The sequence below is a fragment of the Chrysochloris asiatica genome, unplaced genomic scaffold (genome assembly GCF_000296735.1).
Source record: "Chrysochloris asiatica unplaced genomic scaffold, ChrAsi1.0 scaffold00012, whole genome shotgun sequence".
Lineage (NCBI taxonomy): Eukaryota > Metazoa > Chordata > Mammalia > Afrosoricida > Chrysochloridae > Chrysochloris > Chrysochloris asiatica.
The window spans coordinates 7,265,966-7,289,071 of NW_006408530.1; the positions used below are offsets into that span (position 1 = coordinate 7,265,966).

A 23,106-nucleotide genomic window follows, 5' to 3' on the forward strand; every position below is an offset into this window, starting at 1 on the left:
GCCAGGTGGTATCATTGATGGACTGAAGTGTGGCAGTGGTAGTGAGGTTGGCCCAGGATCAGACATTGTTTTGTTCTGCTGTGCATGGTGTCGTTCGCTATGAGTCAGTTCTGACTCGATGGCACCTGACAACAACATCATCAACATAATTTCTGTCACTAAGGCCCTATTTTCCAGCTACTGAGCTTTTTTCCTCTTTGTATTCCAATCACTAGTAATTATCAATGCATGTTGATCAATTTCAGACTGAAGAAATTGTTAGAATTCTTCAGTTTCATCATCGCTGGCTTTAGAGATTGGTGCTTGAATTGAATAATAGTGATATTGACTATTATTATGGATGTTATGTTATTGTACTTAAACATCAACCTTGACAGCATTGTACTTTAACATAGTTCTTGAAATGATCTTTTTGATGATGAATGTGATGCCATTCCTCTTCAGTTTGTTTCTGGGTTAGTAAACCATTTAAATGTGTAATTCAAAATGGCCAGTACTAGTCCATTTCAGCTCACTAATGCCTAGAATATTGATATTTATGTGTTCTGTTTCACTTTTTACAACTTTCGATTTTCTTAGACTCATACTTCGTATATTGCACATACTGATTATTAATGGATGTTTACAGCTGTTTCTTCTCATTTTGAGTTGTGCCTCATCAGTAAATGAAAGTCCTGAAAGCTTTGTTCTATTCACATCATTAAGGTCAAGTCTACTTTGCGCAGATAGCTCTTCCCCAGTCATATTTTGAGTGCCTTGCAATCTAAGGGGTTCGTCTTCCGGCACTATGTCAAAACAGTGGTTTCCAGTGGCTAACCCTTCAGAAGGAGTCCATCTCTCCTTCCTACTCTGTCTTAGTCTGGAAGCTAATTTAAAAATGTTTAAGAATCTACATGTGAGAGTTGGGGATTGATGACAAGAGTAAGCAGAAAGGCTGTGCAGACCTCCACCAGTAAAAACTGGAAATAACCGTATGAAACAGATTTAGAGAATGGTCCCGGAACTCTGTACTTCAGCTAAATAAGGGGATTAAGTAGGACTTGGAGCAGAAGCAGTAAAGGAGGTGGCTTCTGATTTTGGATGGCTAACGAGAATGAACTCCAAGGACATCTGAATTAATAGTAGTACCATTAATCAAATTAGGAAATAAAGAAATAAAAAATTGCCTAGCATGTCTGTTTTTGGATATGTTGAATGATATTGTATCAATCCACTAGGTAGATTGGAGCTTAGAGAACTGGAAACAGAAATTGGAAACTCCCTTAGTGGTAGACACTACTTTGTACCATCTTAATTATTACACAGTCCAGAAAGATAGGGAGTGTTGTCCTTAGTTTACAATGAGGAAACTTAGATTCAGAGAAATAAATTCCAAGATTACATAATCTGTATTTTTCCGTGGTGTTACTTGTTGTTAAGTGTTGTCTAGTAGTGACCCTGTACAGGGTTCCCAAGGAGCTGCTGTTGAGTTTGAACAGTGTTTATTGCTATGTAAATTTAAAGCAGAATTTTATTACTTAAAGTAATAATTTATTACTGCTTCTCATGGTTCTGTGAGTTGACTAAGCTTAGCCAGGAAATTCTGATTTAGGGATTTCATTTGGTTGCAGTAAGATGGCAGATGCGACAGAGTCATCTGAAGGGTCCACTAGGCTGCATATTTAAGACAGCTTTTTGATTCTTGTTTCTGTTACCCTGCTTCCATTTCATTTGCAACCAGAGTATTCAGGGTGTTCAGCCTAAGGTTACCTCCATGATTCCATCTGTTCATCACTGGGCACAGAAACCCATCTGATGAGTATTGCTGTAATGTATTCTGTCACACAGGCCGTATTAAAATACAGAGCCAGTAGGAAAAGTGACCTTGGCTTTTACACGTATAGACGTGTTATAATTTATGTTGAGTCAAGTTGGTTTTATGAAGAGTTCACGTCCTTGAGGGTGAGACTCTCAACTGGTAAGAGAGTTAGTTATACAGAGATTTGAAATAGTCAGTTATAGACCACTAGTTAGTCTTCTAAATAGTCAGTTAGAAACCACTTTAGTCTTCTAAAAGAAAATTAGAAATTTAATGTACCATTTTGCAATTCACTCCTTGACTGTTTTTTTTTTAGTGTTTTATTGTGAATTATGTGATAGTTTACATGGGAGAACATTAGTTTTACATTCATCCTATTGTATATCGTTTCATTGCCATGGTTACAGTCCCCTCCATGAATCATCAACCAACCAAAGGGTATATCCTACAAGCCTTCCCCCCCACCCTCCAGCCTCTAAAGTCCCCAGCTGCTCCATCTCTCCACATCATTGTCTCTTCCTCCATCTCAGGGATCACTGCTTCTCTGGGTAGGGTCCTGCTCTCTTCTCTTCTCCCTTCATGGTCCCAGGGGCCTCCGCTCCTAGACTGGAAAGTTAATCACTCCCCTCCTTGCTACAAAACATCTACCTTTACATTTCCAACCCTCACAAGCAGTCCTGATAACAATTATTCACTATTGTATCACAAGAGACCTATCTGCATTTCCTTTCATCAGCCCCACCTAGACAGATTGGATACCACTCACTTCACTCCTTGACTTTTTAAAAAATAAATAAGGCCTACTGAATTGTGAGGATCCCTGGTAGTATAGTGGGTTGAGTTGCTAATAACAAGATTATCAGTTCCTACCTACCAACTACTCCATGGGAAAAAGATGAGCCTTGGAAACCATGTATAGACACACCAGCATCACCCCACCCCACCGCGCCATCTGTTATCTGAGCTAGAATGACTTCGTGCAGAGCTGGGGGTTGATGGTACATCATTCTTTACAAGGCCTTTCTTTCCACACAATTAGCTTGGTCTTTCTCACTCAACAGCATAGCATCCTTGGGGGAGTTGGCCTTCTTTTGTGGTGACTAACTTACCCTAGGCTAATTATGGCAAAGGAACCCCAGGGAGAAGCTTCAAGTTGTTTGATGATCTAGCCTTGAAGTTGCATAATCATAGTTTCTGCTGTATTTTGTTGGTTAAAAGTGAGTCACTGAGGCAGCCGGGATTCATGGGGAGGAGGCTACATAGGGCATGGCTATGCAGAGGCTGTTGTTGGAGATCAGCATCTTCTACACTGTGCTCTCTTTAGAAATGGGTGATAGCATGGAAATGGATGGATCCTAAGAGAGCTAAGGAGTCCTGGTGTAGCACCAAGGGTCAGTTTGAACTGCAAGGTTGGCAGTTTAGACTTACCAGCTGCTCCTTGGAAACCCTATACAGGGTCGTGATGAGTCAGAATCAACTCCACGGCACTTAACAAGATGGCAGCTAAATGTTAAAGGATGTATGGTTTAACAAAGAGGAGTGGAAAAAATTAATAATGAACATCAAGATACAGAAGAAAACTAGGGGAAAGTGATCTCTCTGAAGCGGGGAATTGGAGGGGAGCTTTTACTGCCAAAATTGTGGTTGCATTTGGTGTACGTTACTGAGGACTGGAGCAGAATGCTTCTGGCCTCCTAGAGAGTAGATAGGAAGGCTGAAAGGTCTCTGAGATAGACTAGGAGTGAGGGAGAGTGAGATTAGTGGTACAGCTGCTGGCCTTGCTAAAGTGTTCCTTTGAATTCTAAGAACGTATTCAGTGGCATACAGCGAGTTATACTACAGATAGACAGAAAGAATGGCTGAAATAAGGGCCTGCTGGTTTTTGTTTATAATTAATAAATTACTGGACTTTTTTTTAATTTCAGAGCACAAAGTTATCATTGTTGGGCTGGATAATGCAGGGAAAACTACCATTCTTTACCAATTGTAAGTATTAGCTATTTAAAAAATATTTTGTTTCTAGTTATTTTTTTCTGCCTGGAAGAGCTTTGAATAAGGAAAACTTTAAAAAAATATATATATATGGAACCATAAGTTAACCCTATAAGAAGGCAGGCTGGCCATAAACCAGGAACCAAATTGAAACAACGGTTTCAAGAGAGCTAGAAATTTACATGACGTTGAGCTTGTCGTTGATTTGTTTTGCACTAAAGATCTTTTGTAAACCCTTATTGTTATTGTTGTTGTTAAGTGTCCTGTAGTCCCTTTCTACTCCTAGGGACCCTGACACTGGGGTTTCCAACCCTTAGCCTGCTTTCATTTTGAGGTAGTAGAAAAGGGATATTTGAGTATAAAGTATAAAAGGAAGTCATGTTGATTTGTTCTTTGATTGAAAAATTATTCAAGCAAGCTAGCTTCTTTGCTAATTATAGTATTTATGAATTTTTCGTTTTCAGTTCTATGAATGAAGTTGTGCATACATCCCCTACAATAGGAAGTAATGTAGAAGAGATAGTCGTTAATAATACCCGTTTCCTAATGTGGGATATTGGTGGCCAAGAATCTCTTCGTTCTTCCTGGAACACCTATTATACTAACACTGAGGTAATATTTTTCTAATATATTAAAACTTCAATGAACAGAATTCTTGCAATATGCCTTCTTAACCCTAATAGCAGACTTACATAAGTAGAGTTTAAGCATAGTAAAATCTTTGGTTTCAGAGTCTTTGAACATGTATAAGTAGAATTTGTAATTAATTAGCATGATTGTGTGTTGATTCTAGAACTCATCTTAAAAAGAGTTGGTCTATAAAATTAAATCCATTTCTTAATATTTATGTTTGGCTGAGTGGGGAAATCCTAGTTAAAATAGAAAGCTCTGGTGGTTTGATTCCTAACCAAAGTTTACTTTTGCATTTTTTACAAAACACAGTAAATAATTCTTTTTCTTTTCATTATGAAGCAATTTAGACGTAATCATATGTTTTTATGTTACATGTTATTCCTGAAAGGACATTACAGATATTTGAGACTTTCATTATGTAGAACTTGTGAATTGAAAGACTATGGCAATTGTTTTTGTAATGTTGATTATAAATAAATACATATCTAGATATAAGGTATATCAGATAGCTATTACATATCTAATGACCTGATCTCCAAACAGTGCATTAAGCATTTGAAATGGTTTTTGTGGAGAAGAAAAGGTATAGGTGGTTAGTACTCCTATGTATAATGCTGCAGTATATAATGCTGTACATATCAAACTCCAATACTGGAAATTTCCAATACTGGAAATTTAACAGCTAGTGACAGAACAACCTGTCAGTTAGCTATTAAATGAGAAAAAGAGTACAGAATTGCGTCATCCCATCTATCTTATTTCTGATGAAATCTGAAGACTTGAAAAGAAAAAGTTCTTAAAATCACATGTCTACTTGGAAGTAAAAAAAAAAAAAATTGATAGTACATTTTAATAATAAAATCCCCAATCCATTGCCATCAAGTCAATTCTGACTCATAATGACCCTATATAGGATTTCCAAGGCTGTAAATCTTAATGGGAGCAGGCAGCCTCATCTAGTGGGTTTGAACCACCCACCTTGTGGTTAGCAGCACGGTGCCTAACCTACAGCACCACTAGGGCTCCTTACGGCATTATAGGTAGTCAGTGTAAACTTGGACATTTTATATGTCATTGTAAAATGATTGCATTAACTCTTTAGGTACTCCTGTTGGCCTTGAGTATTTTTGTGCCTATAGAGTTAAGGATGAGGTACAGTGTGGCTCAATCCTGCATAGGCCTTTTGTATATCTTTTATATCATCTTCTCATACCAGCCTCACTGCCAGTTCAGGCAAAGGCCTGTTTTCAGGTTGTTGTTGTTAAGTGCTGTCAAGTTGGTTCAGACTCGTAGCGACCCTGTATAGGGTTTCCGACCACCTTGCAGTACTGTGCATTAACCTACAGCGCAATACCAGGATGCCTGTATTCAGGTTGTTGTTAAGTGTCTTCGAGTTGGTTCTGACCCATAGCAACCCTGTATAAGGATTCCAAGAAGTGAGTGGTGAGCTTAAACTGCTGACCTTGTAGTTCAAACCAACTTTGCAGTCCAGTGTATTAACCCACTGAGCCACACCATCAGGTGCATGGTACCAGTCATATAAAGAAGACAGCATGGTTTTAGACATAAATTTGATCTTTTAATTTAATGATTTTAAAAAATTGGCTTCTTATACTAGTACCTTAATTTATTCCTATACACATGCTTTTTAGGTCTCCAAATAAATATTAATAAATATCTACATAGAAGTCCCCTTGTATTTTTTTTTTAATGGATTTTATAACACAAATAGATCAATGTGGTCTTATTAATAGAGTATTAATTTTTAAAAAATAAAGTATTATGCATTGGTTAGGGTATTAGCATCATCTTTTCTTAAACATGTATAAATATACTAGAACTAGAAATGGATCACATTTTTAGTTCTGTCAGTATGCAGTAAATACCTTGTTTCTAACAATGCCATAAGAATCTAGTTTTTTGATACTTGTAGCCTGTCAAATAAGCAGTTTATAAATTTTGCCAATATCTAATTCTATAATCACTAATAATTTTGTTTTGTAATTATTTTAGTTTGTAATAGTTGTTGTGGACAGTACAGACAGAGAAAGGATTTCTGTAACTAGAGAAGAACTCTATAAAATGTTAGCACATGAGGTAAGTAGTGTTTTTCATTAGAGGTGGGGGATGCTTATATCACATTTGTCCTTTCTACTTTCACATAATTAAAAAATATGTTTATTTGCTGACCATGCCTGCTTTATTATTTTGCCACTTATCAAATTGTAGATGTATCTGGAAGCAGTAGAAAGATTATGGAGCTTTATTGTAATTATCTGTAAAATTTATCGTAGGAGTTTTCCTGAGCAAAGTCTCCTTACTTCAGTGCAGTACAGCTCTCGGCTTCTCTCAGCTCTCTGAGGACAGGCTTCTGTTGGCTCTGCTTTGGCCATCTTCAGTATTATAGCCCTTGACCCATAGTATAGCTTTTAAGAAGTACCTTATCTCTCTTTCTTTTTTTCCTGCTGCTTTTTCCTGTTGCTACTTTCTGTCTAAAAACCTCTGTGGGGATGGCTGCTTTAAAAAGATTGTGGGAAAATGGAATTTAAAAATAATAGAATTTTCCCATGAACTTCTTGAAACTCCTTCATACCAAACTCCTTGTCAATTTCAAGGTACAGCACTGCCACCAGAGCCACAAATTGATCAATCCTCCCAGTCCCTTATCAGTAGACTACAGATACTTTACTCATTTGCATAGTTTTACTTACCAGTCCCTGCAGTGTGTATGTACAATCACAGTGCAGGCTGCAGCCCAGAGCCAGATGAAATGTATCAAACCAAGTTATTTACAGTTTGCCTAGGAAATGTCAGTTAATCTGGACAAAAGTAACAACCACTCTAGAGTAGAAAACTAAGGCACAAGGTTAAGACCACTTAAAAGATTTCATTTCACCACATACCTAGTTCTAGATTGGGAAACAAGCTGTAAATCATTCAAGAGTCAGATGGCTAAGGATTTTTTTCTCTTCCTTTTGTATTTTGTTAAAATGCATTCATCTTTAGTTTATACCAAAGAGTTGTTTCATTGTTGTTAAATGATGACTTTGAAAAAAGGAAAATAGATTCAAATGCACTTGTCTCTTGCTTATCAGACAGCCTCATTATTTGATTTTTACTGTAATTCACCAGTATGTAAAGAGCAACAGAGTGGGTCTTAAAAAGTCACTGAATTTTAATAACTAGGGGCATTAACTTGGGAAAGTCAGTAACTTCATCTGTTGTTATTGTTAAGTGCCATCAAGTTGGTTCCAACCCATAGCGACCCTGTTTAGGTTTTCCAAGGAGTAGTGGCTGGTGAGCTTGAACAGCCGAATTTGCAGTTTAGCACATTAACCTATAGTGCCACGTCAGGATTCCAACTTCTTCTATTACAGATGAGGAAACTAAGGCCAAGAAAAATTATGTAATTTGACCAGCTTTTTAAGAGTGAGTATTTGAATTTAGGCACCTTTTCAGGAACTCATACTCTTTGTTAGGATCAAAAAAAGACAAAGAATTGAGGATTTAGTTGGAAAGTGAAAGAAAATTGAATATGAAGACTGCCTAAAAGGAAAGGAATTACAGATGAAGGTGGGAGCTAGTAGGTTCCAGAAGATTTGGAAGAATTCTAAAAAGAGATAAATGGATCAAAGCAGTAGAATGTGTGATTGAAAGCAAATTTGGACAAGGGGCCACAATAATATAGCAGTAACCAACAAAATCTTATTGTTATCATTGATACAATTCTTTGCATGAATTACACAATACTGAACTGTAGAATGTTTTATAATATGTCTCATAGCCTCATGCTATGTATGTCAAGTGCAAAACATTATAAACTCATGAATTATAAAATAGTTTAAGCATGAATTATTCAGAATGATACAACTTCTAGGAATTATGTTCTCAAATGAAGAGTTGAAAAACAAATTGATAATTATGCCTAAAATATAGAAGGTACTTAGTAAATGTGCCTTGCATTTACTGTTCGTCTCCTTTGGTAAACTAAAATATAACTTAAGCTTTAAAGACTGAAATCTATATTATGTAGTAGAAAGGTTTTCAAAGTGTTTAAAATGTGTACAGAATAGTTTACTCTATATTTACTATTGTTATCTTATAATGTATACTTACTTCTGAGGTAACTTAATAAAAACAGGAAGATTTTCTTTCCTTTTTGCTGAGTAATTATAAAGAACTTCTACTTAAAAAAATAAATAAATAAACCCCAAATAAAAATATTCAAGGCTGTTAAAATATTTCTATTTAGTCTGAGAATTTTGGGGTGTGGTTTGGTCTCCTTAGAGCCTTCATTATATAACTTTATTACTTATAATTTCCAAACATCAGTCCAGGGCTGCCTCCAAATAATCTCATTACACAAAGCCTTAGTAATAAAATAGCATAAACTGTTTTAACTTGTGCCAAGTATTTCTAAGGTCAGACATTTTTTCTTTGAAAACGCTAACATTAGCAACCCTGACCTACATAAAAGACTTCAACACACACTAGCAAGAGATAGTGAAGCCTGGATGATAGTAATTAAATCCTATGGAAAGTCACTCACTGAATCAGCCACATATCAACTGTTGATAATCATGCCATTTTCCATTTAGGATAAGAGAAAAATATTTGTTTCCTTGGTCCCTTTAAATTTTTGCCTTTTATATAAATTGAGGAAAGTAGTTAAACATAAAATCTTAAAACTGTTAGCATTCTAGTAATATCTTTTTCTGACTCTGCTGTTCACATTATATGATGAACTATGTTAACCTTAATATCTGCCATCCTGCAGAGGGCGCCATGACTAATAGTTACTCTGGAAAGTCATGTAAAACATTTTGCGTAAGTTCCTTTTAATCAAATAAGAAATTTATAGCATTTATTTATTTATTTTTAAACTTAAAAATATATATATACTTTATTTTTTAGAACAATTTTAACTTGATGGAAAAATTGAACAGACTATATAGAATCCCCATATAATCCTCCCTTTGTCCACTGTTGTGTCCACATGATACATTTTTTTACAGCTGATGGGCAAACAATACATTATTAACTAAGTTCAGAATTTACATTAGGGGATTCACTCTTTGTGTTGCATAGCTCTGTGGGTTTTGACACATAATGCTAGTATTCACCATTATAGTATGACACAGAATGGTTTCACTTCTCTAAAAACCCTAGTTCTATCTACTCATTTTGTTCTCTGTTATTTCACTTTTTACGGAATATTATATAGTTGAAATTATACAGTATATTAGCTAACTGTAACCTGGACTCCTGGTGTGGCACTGTTGGATCAGCACTGCATTGCAAACCACAAGGTCAGCAGCTCAAGCCCACCAACTGCTCCTCAGAAACCCTACACAGAGTGGCTATGAGTTGGAACTAACTCAACGGCACTTAACAACAACAATAACAATAACAATAGCCTTTTCAGATTGGCTTCTTTCACTTTGTGATACACATTTAAGATTCTTCCGTAGAAGCCAGGATGGTGAGACTTTGTGTCTTGTGTACTTTGGACATTGGACAAGAGGGACCAGGCCCTGGAAAAGGACATCATGCCTGCTAAAGTAGTGGGTCAACGAAAAAAATGAAGACCCGCCAACAAAATGGATTAACACAGTGTCTGCAACAGTGGCCTCAGACATAAGAACAGTTGTGAGGATGGCGGCAGGACCAGGCAGTGTTTCTCTGGTACATAGGATCACTGTGAGTTGGAACCAACTCAGCGGTCCCTAATGACAACCACCAACCATTCATTCACCTATGAAGGACATCTTGGTTGCTTCCAATTATGAGCAGTTGTGAATAAAGCTTCTGTAAACATTCATGTGTAAGTTTTGTGGGGACCTACTGATGGAACATTTGGAAGAAGTGCAGCCAGAGTGCTCCTTAGAGGCCAAGATGACCAAACTTTGTCTCTCATACTTTGGACATATTGTCAGATGGTACCACTCACTGGAGAAGGATATCATGTTTGGTAAGGTGGAGGGTCAGAGGAAAAGATGAAGACCCCCAACGAGATGGATTGGCCAAGTGGCAGCATTGATGGACTCAAACATGGCAGCAGTAGTGAGGTTGGCCCAGGATCGAGCAGTGTTTCGTTCTGCTGTGCATAAGGTTGCTATGGGTCAGTACCAACTTAATGGAACCTTGGTGTAGTGCTGTAAAACAAGCACTGGACTATTCCACAAGCCACAAACCCACCAGCCACTCCTCCATGGTTGCTATGAGTTGGAACCAATTCAACAGCACTTAACAGCAATGACATGATGGACTCAGATATACCCAATAATCCTGAAGATGACAAAGGACCTGGCATTTCATTCTATTGCATATAAGGTCTCCATGGGCTGAGTTGAGTTGCCAGCAGCTAGTAACAATAATGCTGTTGAGCGTCTTTGCATGCTCTTATTTGCTATCTGTATGCCGTCTTTGGTGAGGTGTCTGTTCAGATCTTTTGCATGCTTTTTAATTGGGCTGTTTTTTCTCCTTAATCCTGGTGTGGCATGCAGAATAATGTACTGGGCCACAAGGTGAGTTTGACCGCAAGGTCAGCAGTTCAAACCCAGCAGCTGCTCCTCTGAAACCCTATGCAGGGTGGCTATGGTCCGAACTGACTTGATGGTTCCAAAAACAAATTATTTTTGGAAGTGGTCTCTCTGCTTCTCGCTATATATATTTTCTTAAGTTTTTATTGTAAATTGAATGAAAGTTTACAGGGCAGATAATCAGTTTTACATTCAACAAATCATATGCTTTGTTTCATTACAATGATTATAATCCCCTCCATGTACCATCAGTTAACAGTATTTCTCTCTATTCATTTTAGCTCTTTTTATTTTTAAACACTCAGGCACATATAATAATTTAAACCCCCAAAAGGCACATTATGCAAGCCTGCCTCCTGGCTGCCAGCTTGCAGTCCCTCTCTTTCCATGAATCTAGAGTCCTCAGCTGCTCTCTCTCTCCATGTTCCCATCTCTGCCTCCATCTCTGGTGTCTTGTCACTGCTTCTCTTGATAAGGTCCCACATTCTGCTTGTGCTCTTCTCCCTTAATGTCCTAGGGTCCTCTGTTTCTGGACTGTAAGATTAAATACTCCCCTATTTTTTTTATTTTTTATTACTTTTATAATTGTTACAGTTGCAATTAGTCATGATAACAATTGCTCACTGTTGAATCATAAGAATCTTAAACTTATCCCCATCTCTTTTACCAGACCCATCTAGACAAGATGAAAACTGTTCAGTGTGGACTCTGTCTTCCCCCCAACACTCTTAAACTAAACTTCCTCTTGAAACCTTGTAAGCCAGTCACTTCATGCCTTTATTGCCCCTCATTTAAGGTAGCCAATGTCTAAGTTGCCCATCCCTATCTACCCTGTATACAGAGTAGATTGATACTTCATGTGAAGACTCCTTCCCTCTCTGTTGGTATTTTGGGCTACTACCTCCTTGAGTTTAGGTCAAGTTCATCAAATTGTAGCAATTTTCCCTCATTTCCTTTATCAAAAAAATTTTTTTTTTATTTTCCTCTAGTAGAGTTGTGATTTTCAAGCCATCGGGGCTGCATCAAATGGGTACTATCTGCAAGTTTGGGTGTTCTTGTGTATCTCCACTTACTTAATATCAATCAACTGGATGCTTAGCTCTAGCCCCCTGTCCTTGTCCATGGGCTCAGGTGTCCCCAGGTCTCACCAGACTTTGGACCAACCAGCTCTTCCTCTTTTTTTCTCTCATCTCCAGGTCAATGGGAGTCTATGGAATGTGGCTGAACTAAGCCCATTTCTTCATTGCTGCCTTTCTCCCTCTTCCACTCACCAGTAGACCAGTGTGGTCATCAGCAAGGTTACATGCCTGCTCATGTGTTACCTTTGAGTTTCAGTCTTAGAGGTGGGTTTGTCCTGAAGGGACTTGATTGTTTGCCTTGGTGACTTCTCAGCGAACAACTTGCTTATTCTTGCTATACTGCCATTTTTGTTATGGGTTTTTCCTGCTGATCTTTCTTTGAAGATGTATCTTCTGTTGCTCTAGCTGTTCCAGCTGGTCTGCTTGTCCTTTCTATTAGGAATGTCCCATCTCAGAAGGTTCTGGATGGGACTCAGGATTCCACCTAAGGTCCTATATGCTGCAAAGGCTCTGCAAGAGGCCTATTTCACTGGTCAAGTTCTAGAACCCCTTTTTAGATATTCCAATTAATTATAGGCTGAAGATGGGCATATAAGCTTTCTGTAATCATGTTTCCCCATATTTCTTTCTGTCCCACTCAAGTGTGTATTTTACAGTTGTAAGCAAGGGAAACCAGTATTCATAAGACAGTCAAGCATCTTAGTATCATTTCCCCTCTTCAGACTATACCTTGATCCCTGATCACAGAACCTTGTTCTAAGGTTGAGCATACATCACAATTTACCCCTGTCCTATTTAGCCATGCAAACCTGTCCCAGTGTTCCCCTGTCTACCTTGTTCTTCTACCCCCTCCCTCTTCTTGTATATTGCCCTCCCCAACACCCAAACTATAATGTGTCTGCCCCCTACCCTGTGCTCTACCATCGCCTCCTTCCACCTCCCAAAACTCTAACCACCACCCCTCCCCCCCGACACCTCACCCTCACCAGTAACCAAAAAAAGATTTTTTTTTTCTCTCCCTTTTAGTATGGGTATCTTTTCTTAAGCGTTTACAATAATGGTCCTATGCAGTATATCTCCTTTTGTGATTGACTAATTTCACTCAGCATAATGTCCTCAAGGTTCATCCATGTTATGTGGTGGCTTTCAACTTCCTTGTTGTTTTTCAAGGTAACATAGTATTCCATTGTGTATATATACCACAGTTTGTTTATCCTTTCTTCAATTGATGGGCACTTAGGCTGTCTCCATCTTTTTGCTATTGTAAATAGTGCTGCTATGAACATTGGTGTGCATATATCTGCTTGTGTTATGGTTTGTATTTCTTGCAGATATATACCAAGTAGAGGAATTGCTGGATCATATGGTATTTCTATTTCTAACTTCCTGAGGAAGCACCATACTGTTTTCCAGAGTGGTTGGACCATTTTGCACTCCCACCAGCCATATAGGAGAGTCCCAGTCTCTCTGCATCCTCACCAGCATATATTGTCCTCTGCTGTTATTGTTGGTGTGAGATGATATCTCGTTGTTTTGATTTGCATCTTTCTAATGGCTAATGATCATGAACATTTCTTGGTATGTTTGTTGGCTGCCCAGATTGTCTTCTTGGTGAAGTGTCTGTTCATGTCCTGTGCCCATTTTTTAATTGGGTTACTTGTCTTTTTCTTGTAGAGGTGTTGTAGTTTTCTATAGATTTTCGAAGTTAGTCCCTTGTCTGATATGTCATTGCAAAAGATTTTTTTCCCATTTTGTGGGTTCCCTTTTTATTCTTTTGGTGAAATTCTTTGATGCCCACAAGTTTCTAATTTTTAGAATGCCCCAACCTATTTTGTCTTCTTTTGTTTGTGTACTTTTCACAATGTTTGGTAGTCTGTGTGTGCCTTGGATTAGAGCACTTAAATTTGTCCTTATTTTTATTGATGACCCTTAAAATTCTGGGATTCACATTTAGGTCTTTAATTCTTGCTGAGTTGATTTTTGTATATGGTATGAGGTAAAGGTCTTGTTTTAATCTTTTGCATATCAATTTCCAGTTCTGCCAGCACCATCTGTTAAAGAGACTATGTATTCCCCACTCAGTGTACTTTGGTGCTTTGTCAAATATCAGTTGGCTATATGTGTATGGGTTAATTTCTGGATTCTCAATGCTGTTCCAATGATCTATGTAGCTTTCATTGTACCAGTACCAGGTTGTTTTGACCATTGTAGCCATGTAACAAATTTGAAATCAAGGAGTGAGAGGCCTCCAACTTTGTTCTTCTTCTTAAGCAGTGCTTTGCTTATCTTGGGTCTCTTTCCTTTCCATATAAAGTTTGTAATTGTCTTTTTCATCTCTCTAAAGAATGTCATTGGAATCTGGATTGGGATTGTGTTATATGTGCAAATTGCTTTGGGTAGTATTGAAATTTTCACAATGTTAAATCTTCCTATCCAGGAGCAATGTATATTCTTCCATTTTTGTAAGTCTCTTTTGGTTTCTTATAGTAGTGTTTTGTGGTTTTCTTTGTATAGGTCCTTTGTTTCTCTGGTTACATTTATTACTAAATATTTCATCCTTTGGGTGGCTATTGTAAATGGTATTGCCTTCCTAATTTCCTTTTCAGCATTGTCAGTATAGAGGAATCCAACTGATTTTTGTAAGTTGATCTTGTGCCCTGCCACTTTGCTGAATCTTTCAGTGAGTTCCAGTAATTTTTTTGCTGAGTCTTTGGGATTTTCTGTGTATAGGATAATATCACTTGCAAATAGAGTTTTACTTCGTCTTTGCCAATTTGGATGCCTTTAAATTTCCTATCTTGCCTTATAGCTCTCGCTAAGACTTCCAAACCATTGAATTGAATAGGAGTGGAGATAAAAGGCATCTTTGTCTGGTACCTTTTCACAAGGGGAAGAGGTACCAGACAAGGATGCTTTCAGTTTCTGTCCATTGAGAGTGATGTTAGCTGTTGGTTTTCTATTTATGCTCTTAATTATGTTGAGGGATTTCCCTTCAATTCCTACTTTGTTGAGTGTTTTTATAAGGAATGGATGTTGGATTTTGTCAAATGCCTTTTCTGCATCAATCAATATGATTATGTGGTTCTTTTCTTGTTTTCTTATTTATATGGTGGATTACATTGATTATTTTTCTGATGTTGAACCATCCTTGAATCCCTGGTATGAATCCCACTTGGTCATGATGTGTTATTATATATATATATGTATAAACTTCTTCTTTAATCAAGGGTTTTAACATGGAACAGATTTCTTGAATAAAATGGAAAGCTTCCAGTACATTGAAACACAAATCCACAATCACCATACATATAATACCCGGCAGGAAAAACAAAATAGCAGGTTTACACAATTCCTATAACTGAGCCTCGTGGTCTTATTTTCAATTCCATCATCTACCAGGTGTGTTCTACTGGATACAGAGGTAACCATGGCTTCCTGAGTCACACACGGCTAAGACTATGGCCCACAGAGCACTCATCAGGCTGGGCAGTGGTGGCTCTGTTCAAGAGGCAAAGCAGCCACCAGCGCATTGAAACAGTGCATTGAACATCCATTAAATATCAAAATGAGAAATAAGAAGGCAACATTATGAGGAAGGTATTAGCAAGCAAGGACAGCTGTGAACAGCTTGAGGCTGCAGAGTGGCTCCCTAGCTTCATTTCTTTGACTTCTTGGGTAGTGGCGTCCGGAACGGCAAGATGTGAGGTTCTTGCTGAAAGATCACATAATGGACCCATCCCTGATGCTGCTGAACACCAAGATTCCGCCATTCAGATTCCAACATCAAATGGGTTTTAGGGACCAGTTGAGTATATCCTTGGGCAACATGGCATGCCATATTTGTCCGAATAGTAAATATGTTTGTGCGACTTGATCGCTTTGAGGAACTTCAGGCCCTCGCTGCCAACCTCCAAACAACTTCCAGCAGCATGCCTTAATATGTTTTTTTGATGTGTTGTTGTGTTCTGTTAGCTAGGGTTTTGTTGAAAATTTTTGCATCTATATTCATGAAGGATATTGATCTATAATTTTCTTTCTTAGTGATGTCCTTTTCTGGTTTTGGTATGAGGGTTATGCTTGCTTTATAAAAAGTATTAGGGAGTTTTCCATCCTCTTTTATATTCTGGTATAATTTGAGTAGAATTGGTAACAGCTTTTTCCTAAATATTTTGCAAAACTCACTAGTGAAGCCATCTGGACCTGGACTTTTTTTGATTGGGAGTTTTTTGATGACCTGGTCAATTTCTTCCTTTGTTATAGGTCTGTTCAAGTTTTCTGCTTCACTCAATGTAAGTTTAGGTAGTTTGTGCTTTTCTAAAAATGTATCCATCTCCTCTAGGTTTTCAAATTTATTTGAGTGCAACTATTCATATTATTCTGTTGTTATCCTTTTTATTTCTATTGGTTCTTTTGTGGCATTACCCATGTGGTTTCTTATGTGTGTTATTTGTTTCTTCTCTCTCTTATCTTTTGTTAGGTTTACTAGTGGTTTGTCAATTTTATGAATTCTTTCAAAGAACCAGCTTCTTGTACTGTTGATTCTTTATTTAGTTTATCTCTCTGCTTCTATTTTATAGAATAAATTGTAGACAATTGGTGTCATATTTTCCTAAAATCTTTGGTTGCTGTTAAGTGCTGTTGAGTCGATTCTGACTAATAGTGACCTTGTATAGGGTTTCCAAGAAGCAACGGGTGGCTTTGAACTGCAGACCTTGTGGTTCACAGTCCAGTGCTAATCCTACAGCGCTACACTAGTATACAAGTTCTTTTCAGTCCCTTAACTGTTTTGGAAGTGCACTCTTTGCTTCTGCTTTATGGAACAAATTCTAAAGGATTGTTATATTATCCTTAAATACTTGGCAGAACTTATCAAAGAACCATCTGGGCCTTGTGCTTTCTGTTTTGGAAAGTTATTTTTGGTTGAATTTGTTTAATAAATATTAACTATTTTTTCTATGAGTTTTAGTAGGCTGCATCTTCCAAGGAATTGGTTTATTTCATATTAGTAATTTGTGTCTTCTCTTCTGATTAGCCTATCTAGAGGTTTATCAATTTTATTGGAATTTTCAAAGAAGCAGCTTTTTTTTCATTGATTTATTTTTTATGATTTCATATTATTTATGTGAACAAGAATAAAATAATAAGGGCTCATATAATTTTGTACCTGCTGAAGCCTTTCTTGTTTCAAACACCACACATATACGTGCACTTTTGGAAATCAGAATGTTGTTGTTGTTGTGAAGCGCCGTCGAATCGGTTCCGACCCATAGCAACCCTGTATAGGGTTTACAAGGAGTAGCTGGTGAGCTTGAACTACCGACCTTGCAGTTCAAACGGCTTTGCAGTCTGGTGCATTAACCCACAGCGTCTCTTAGGTGCCATCAAAGCTTTTCTAACATAGGTATCCTATGTACAACAGAATGAAGCGCTGCTCCGTCCTATACCACCCTCACAGTCTGTCCCATGTTTGAGCCCGTTGTTGTAGCCACTGTGTCGATCCATCTTACTGAGGTCTTCCTCTGTTTAGCTGATCCTCTACTTTCTACAAAGTATGTCTTTCTCCAAAGATTGGTGCCTCTTGATAACAGTCCCAATGTGGGAATCCAAAATATCCCTCTAAAGTTTCTAAGAAGAAACATGACATTCTACATAGTTGAGAAAGTATATATATAAACATAACACCAAAACCACAGCTTTTTTGAAATCTCTTAGTATAGTAGGTCAAATTTTGTGAGTTTAAGGCGGTGTTTAAGTGCATCCTTCATAGAATCTTTCTTTTTTTTTTTCCTTCATCGATTCTTAACTGTAGGTCAATGAATAGAATTTAGGTTGTCTGTTGTTATTATGTACCGTCGAATTGGTTCCAACTCATAGTGACCCGGTATAGGGTGTCCGAGGAGCAGCTGAAGGGTTTGAACAGCTTATTAGTCCCCTAAAATTGTATATTATCATTTTCTTTTCTGCATTTTTGTGGGAAGATGTCCATAGCTTTTAGTTAATTATCAAGATTATTTCTTGGCTTTAAAAAACAAAAAAAGTGTGTAGAGTGCCCTGGGAGGAAGGGGTTAAAAATGCTAGGTGTTCCTTGTGAGTAAGACATTATGTCAGACATTTTAAGCTATGCACAAGTTTGAGATGCTTCTCACCTTTAGGACAGTAGTGGACTAACAGTGTTTGCACTTTGACCATAAGCTAGGCACTGCACTGAGTGCTTCTTTACTTATCACCACTCAGTCATTCAAATTAGATCCCAGGACATAGGTTGTGATCTCAGCATTTCACCAATGAAGCACAGCAGCTATAGTGTGTAGTGGGAAACTCTCTGCTCAAACCTGGCTCTGTTATTAGTTACTTGCTCTCTGAGGTTTCTTCATTGTTAAATGGGAATAGTGAGACCTACCTGGTAGAAATCTTATGAGAAATTGCAGAGATTTTATTTGGGAAATGGTTAGTGTGGTGAGTGCCCTGCTCAGATTAGATAATCAGTGAATACTAATGATGAGGAACAAACTAGAAAGATGAAAGAGTCACAGCACAGAAGTGGTAGAATTTACTATCTAATTGGGAATGTATTATCAGTTTAGTGCTGATCACAGAAGGCCCCATTACTACATATTCAAATTCAAGACATTTTTATTGATAAAGGAGTTAGGTCTCTGAGAATGAATAAAATTGATTTAACATGGACCTTCTCAATTTAGAATTAAACCCTATGACAATAAAGCTTAAATTGTATGTGATGAATTAACTTTTTTCTTATGCACCTAGAAGGTATTAGCTATGTACTGTATACATCATTGGGAGATTTATGATAATAGTCATTCAAATCATTTCTTTAGAGCCTAATTCTCATGTGGAATCCAGTTTGTAAAAGGCTGGTTTAGGAGGTTGGAGGGAAGGGAATATATGTAGAAAGCATATTTCAACAGCAGTATAGCGCTAAGAATGTCTAAAACTGTTTGGAGAACAAATGGTTGATTAAAGTAGAGAACGTCAAGAGGTATGTAAGGAAAGGCAGAAAAGTATAAATTGGGATAGAATTTTGGATACTCTTGAGTGCCATGTTAAAGAGTATTTCTTGGGAACCATTTAAATCTAGTTTTGGATTATAGGTAAGAGTAGACATATGATAAATATATTGTTTCTGGAATATTTGCCTTAATCAGCAGAGGACAAGACAGAAACAAGTGGAGATTTGAGGCATGGTAGCTGTGAGCATATTCTGTGTTCCTAGTGCAAAGTTGACAACTAACACAGCTAAGAAACTATTGTAATAACCTCAGCCTAAAGTGTATTAAAGGAGCTCTGGTAGCATAGCCGTTACGAATGAGGCTGCAAACTGCAAGGTCAGCAGGAGAAAGATGAAGTTTTCTGCTCCCATAAGGATTTACAGCCTCGGAAACTCTGTACAGGGTCACTATGAGTCAGAACTGACTCCACGGCACATAACCACCACCAAAGTGGATTGGAGTCCCGGTGTGGCGCTTTGGGCAAATGTGTCAGACTGCAAAGTTATGTGAACTGCAAGGTTGGTGGCTCAAGCTTACCAGTTGCTCCTTGGAAACCCTATACAGGGTCACTATGGATCAGAATCAACTCAACAGCACTTAACAACAACAACAATAATAAAGTAGATTAGTGGTGTCCTGGTGTGGCGCTGCAGGATAATGCACTGGATTGCAAGGTCAATTTGAACCTCAAGGTCAGCAGTTCAGACCTACCAGCTGCTCCTCAGAAACCTATACAAGGTTGCTATAGGTTGGAACTGACTCAACAGCACTTAACAACACAACAACAACAAAGTGGATTAGTAGTAGAAGTAAGAATAAAAAGATGAGATATTCTAGCAATTTTTAAAATAGCTACATTTTCATACAGACTTTTTCTGAGTGCTAGCTCATGTCTTTCATAGAAGCTGTTTGAGGTAAGATAGATTAATGTTGTTGATAAGTGCTGTAGAGTCAGTTCAAACTCATAGCGACCCTGTATAGGGGTTCTGAGGAGCGGCTGGTGGGTTTGAACCCCAAACTTGTGGTTCCCATTAAGCTAATAACAGAGCCAGGACTATGTGATTTGTCCTTCTAGACCTCATTAACTGCAGGCATTTGAAAGTGTGATATTTTCTAAATATAACACTTGTCAAGTACTGTTGAGTTGATTTTGAATAATAACGACCCTGTATAGGGTTTCTTAAGAGTAGCTGGTAGATTTGAACCGCCAACCTTGTGGTTCAAAGTCCAATGCACTGCACCACACCCCATAAAAAGAGGCAATTTAGGACTGTAATGAGAAATGTGTGAATCCATATATAAATACACATTTAACATATATGGATAGTTCCATTATAAGAGTACTTCCTAAGATTACCAGCAAATGGGCATGTTGAATAGTTCAGAAATTCTAGGTTACTAAGATAGTGGACGATGGCACTTAACAACAACAAAGATAGTGGGAAATGCTCTTATTAACTAAGTTCAAAAATTTATGGAAAATTGAACTGGCCTTTACAATCTTGTTTGCTTCTATAGGACCTAAAGAAAGCTGGACTGCTGATTTTTGCTAATAAACAAGATGTTAAAGAATGCATGACTGTAGCAGAAATCTCCCAGTTTTTGAAACTCACTTCTATTAAAGATCATCAGTGGCATATTCAGGCATGCTGTGCTCTTACTGGCGAAGGGTAAGGATTCTTCCTCTTAGGTAACACGAATTTAGCTTAAAACATGATTTATTCTTAAAAATAATAAATATTTAAGCCTTCCAGTCACAGAGAATTACAAGGGAGAAATATAGTCCATATCCACTATCAGAGCCTTTAGTATGGTTCTGTAGAGAGTAAAATACACAGTATGCACATAATATATACATGAACTGAGAGATGTGTGTGTACATCATATATATATATATGATGTGGTTTTAATGGGCATACAGAGAAATGGAAGTACCACTGAGAAATCAGGAAAACGCTTCTTAGGATGATAGTGGAACTTACACTAAAGAAAGGAACTTCGGTTTACTGAGCATGTCCTGCATCTTGAGTGCTTTCCATATGGTATCAAATTTAATTCTCATAGCAATCTTCCTGATCAATTATTTTACTGTTGCATTATTTGGATAAAGAAGCTGATCTCTGAAAGGAAAGGATTCCTATATGAGATGAGCTTGGAAATGGTTTCTCTTGACTCGTTGTTGCACATTTAAAAAATATCAATCAGAGTTAGTAGAAGTGTGGTAGGAGAGTCCTTGGTTCTGGAATGAGGGGTTTTGGGATTTGCAGTAGAAATTCTAGTTACACTTGAACATCACAGTATTTTCCCTGGTGTGGTGCATAGAGGAACACTGGTGGTGTGGTAGATTTGGCATTAGGTTGTTAGTCAAAAGGTCATTTGTTCAAGCCCACCAGCTGTTCCACAGGAAAAAAATGAGACAATGGACTCCTGGGAAGATTTGCAGCTTTAGAAACGCTATGAAACATTTCTATTTTGTTAGAGGGACGTTATAAGTCGTAAATTGACTCGATGGCAGTAGTGGCTGTTGCTCAGAGGTGAAAGGATTTCAAGAAGTAAATCCTTCATTTTAATGTAATGTATATAACCATTTCTCTCATACTAAACCTTTTGAGCAAATATCCTTTTCTGCATTTTGAATTATGTTCAGTTACCTATCATATAATGATACTGGCTTTTAGTAATGTGAGATTTTTTATTTTCTTCCAATGTTTTTTACAGCAAGCATATTATGTGTATACTATGTTGTGTTTACTGTGTTTTAACACCCTACCACATATAAAGGAGTCCTGGAATGTGTACTGTGTTGTGTACACTGTGTTTTAACACCCTACTACATATAAAGGAGTCCTGGGGTGGCACAGTGGGATAATGTACTGGACCTCAGGGTCATTGGTTAAAATTCACCAGCTTCTCAGAAACCCTATATAGGGTTGCTATGAGTCAAAAGCAACTCGAAGGCACTTAGCAACAACAACAACAACTGCATATAAGGAGTCCTAGTGAATCTCTATAGGATAAGCACTGAACCACAAAGTCGGTTTGACTCTCAAAGTCAGTGGTTCAAACTCACCATCTGTTCCTCAGAAACCCTATAGTCAGGTCACTATGAATTGGAACTGACTCAATGGCACTTAATAACAACTACATTTAAACTCTACATTTTTCCTTATTTTAAGTACGTTGAGTCAATTAGGGTGCTTCGGTGAGTAATCTTATATGTAAATCTGTGTACACCATAATTATTTCTTAGGCTATATTTCGAAAAAGGTAGTATTTTAAGTATATTGCCAAGTTGCTTCTATAGTCATTCATTGTATAATTATTACGTGCTAGGCAATGTCCACCACTTGTCTGTCAGTTTGTTATACTGTGGTGGCTTGTGAGTTGCTGTGATTCTGAAAGCTATGCCACCGGTGTTTTAAATACCAGCAGGGTCACTCATGGTGGAAAGGTTTCAGATGAGCTTCCAGAAGAAGACGGACTAGGAAGAAGGAGTGATGAACTACTTCCAAATATTTAGTCACTGAAAACCTTATGAATAGCAGAGAAACACTGTAAGATATAATGCCGGAAAGTGAGCCCCTCAGGTTGTCAGGCACTCAAAATGCAACTGGGGAAGAGCTGCCTCCTCAAAGTAGAGTTGACCGGGATAAAACAAATGAAGTAAAGCCCATGGGACCTTCATTTGCTGATGGGGCACAACTCAAAATGAAGAGAAACAGCTGTAAACATCCAATGAAAATCGGAACTTGGAATGTACAAAGTATGAATTTGAGAAAACTAGAAGTTGTCAAAAATGAAATGGAACTCAAAAACATCAATATTTTAGCCATTAGTGAGCTGAAATAGACTGGTATTGGCCATTTTACTCTGATGATCACATGCTTTACTACGCCGGAAATGACAAATTGAAGAGGAATGGTGTTGCATTCATTGTCAAAAAGAATATATCCAGATCAGTTATGAGGTACAATGCTGTCTGTGATAGGATAATATCCATGTACCTACAGAAAAGCCCAGTTAATACCACAATTATTCAAATTCACGTACCA

General features: G+C 37.6%; 1 protein-coding gene across 2 annotated transcripts in view; it reads left to right on the forward strand.

Moving 5' to 3' along the window:
* Window positions 1-23,106, forward strand: part of ARL5A (ADP-ribosylation factor-like 5A) — a 45,574-nt gene that overhangs the window by 18,304 nt on the left and 4,164 nt on the right. For both annotated transcript variants that reach the window (XM_006834546.1, XM_006834545.1), the window contains exons 2-5: window positions 3,724-3,784; window positions 4,255-4,402; window positions 6,437-6,520; window positions 20,573-20,724. In XM_006834546.1, the coding sequence (XP_006834609.1) occupies window positions 4,259-4,402; window positions 6,437-6,520; window positions 20,573-20,724 (380 nt within the window). In that variant the 5' untranslated portion in view covers window positions 3,724-3,784; window positions 4,255-4,258. The remainder of the gene's footprint in view (window positions 1-3,723; window positions 3,785-4,254; window positions 4,403-6,436; window positions 6,521-20,572; window positions 20,725-23,106) is intronic.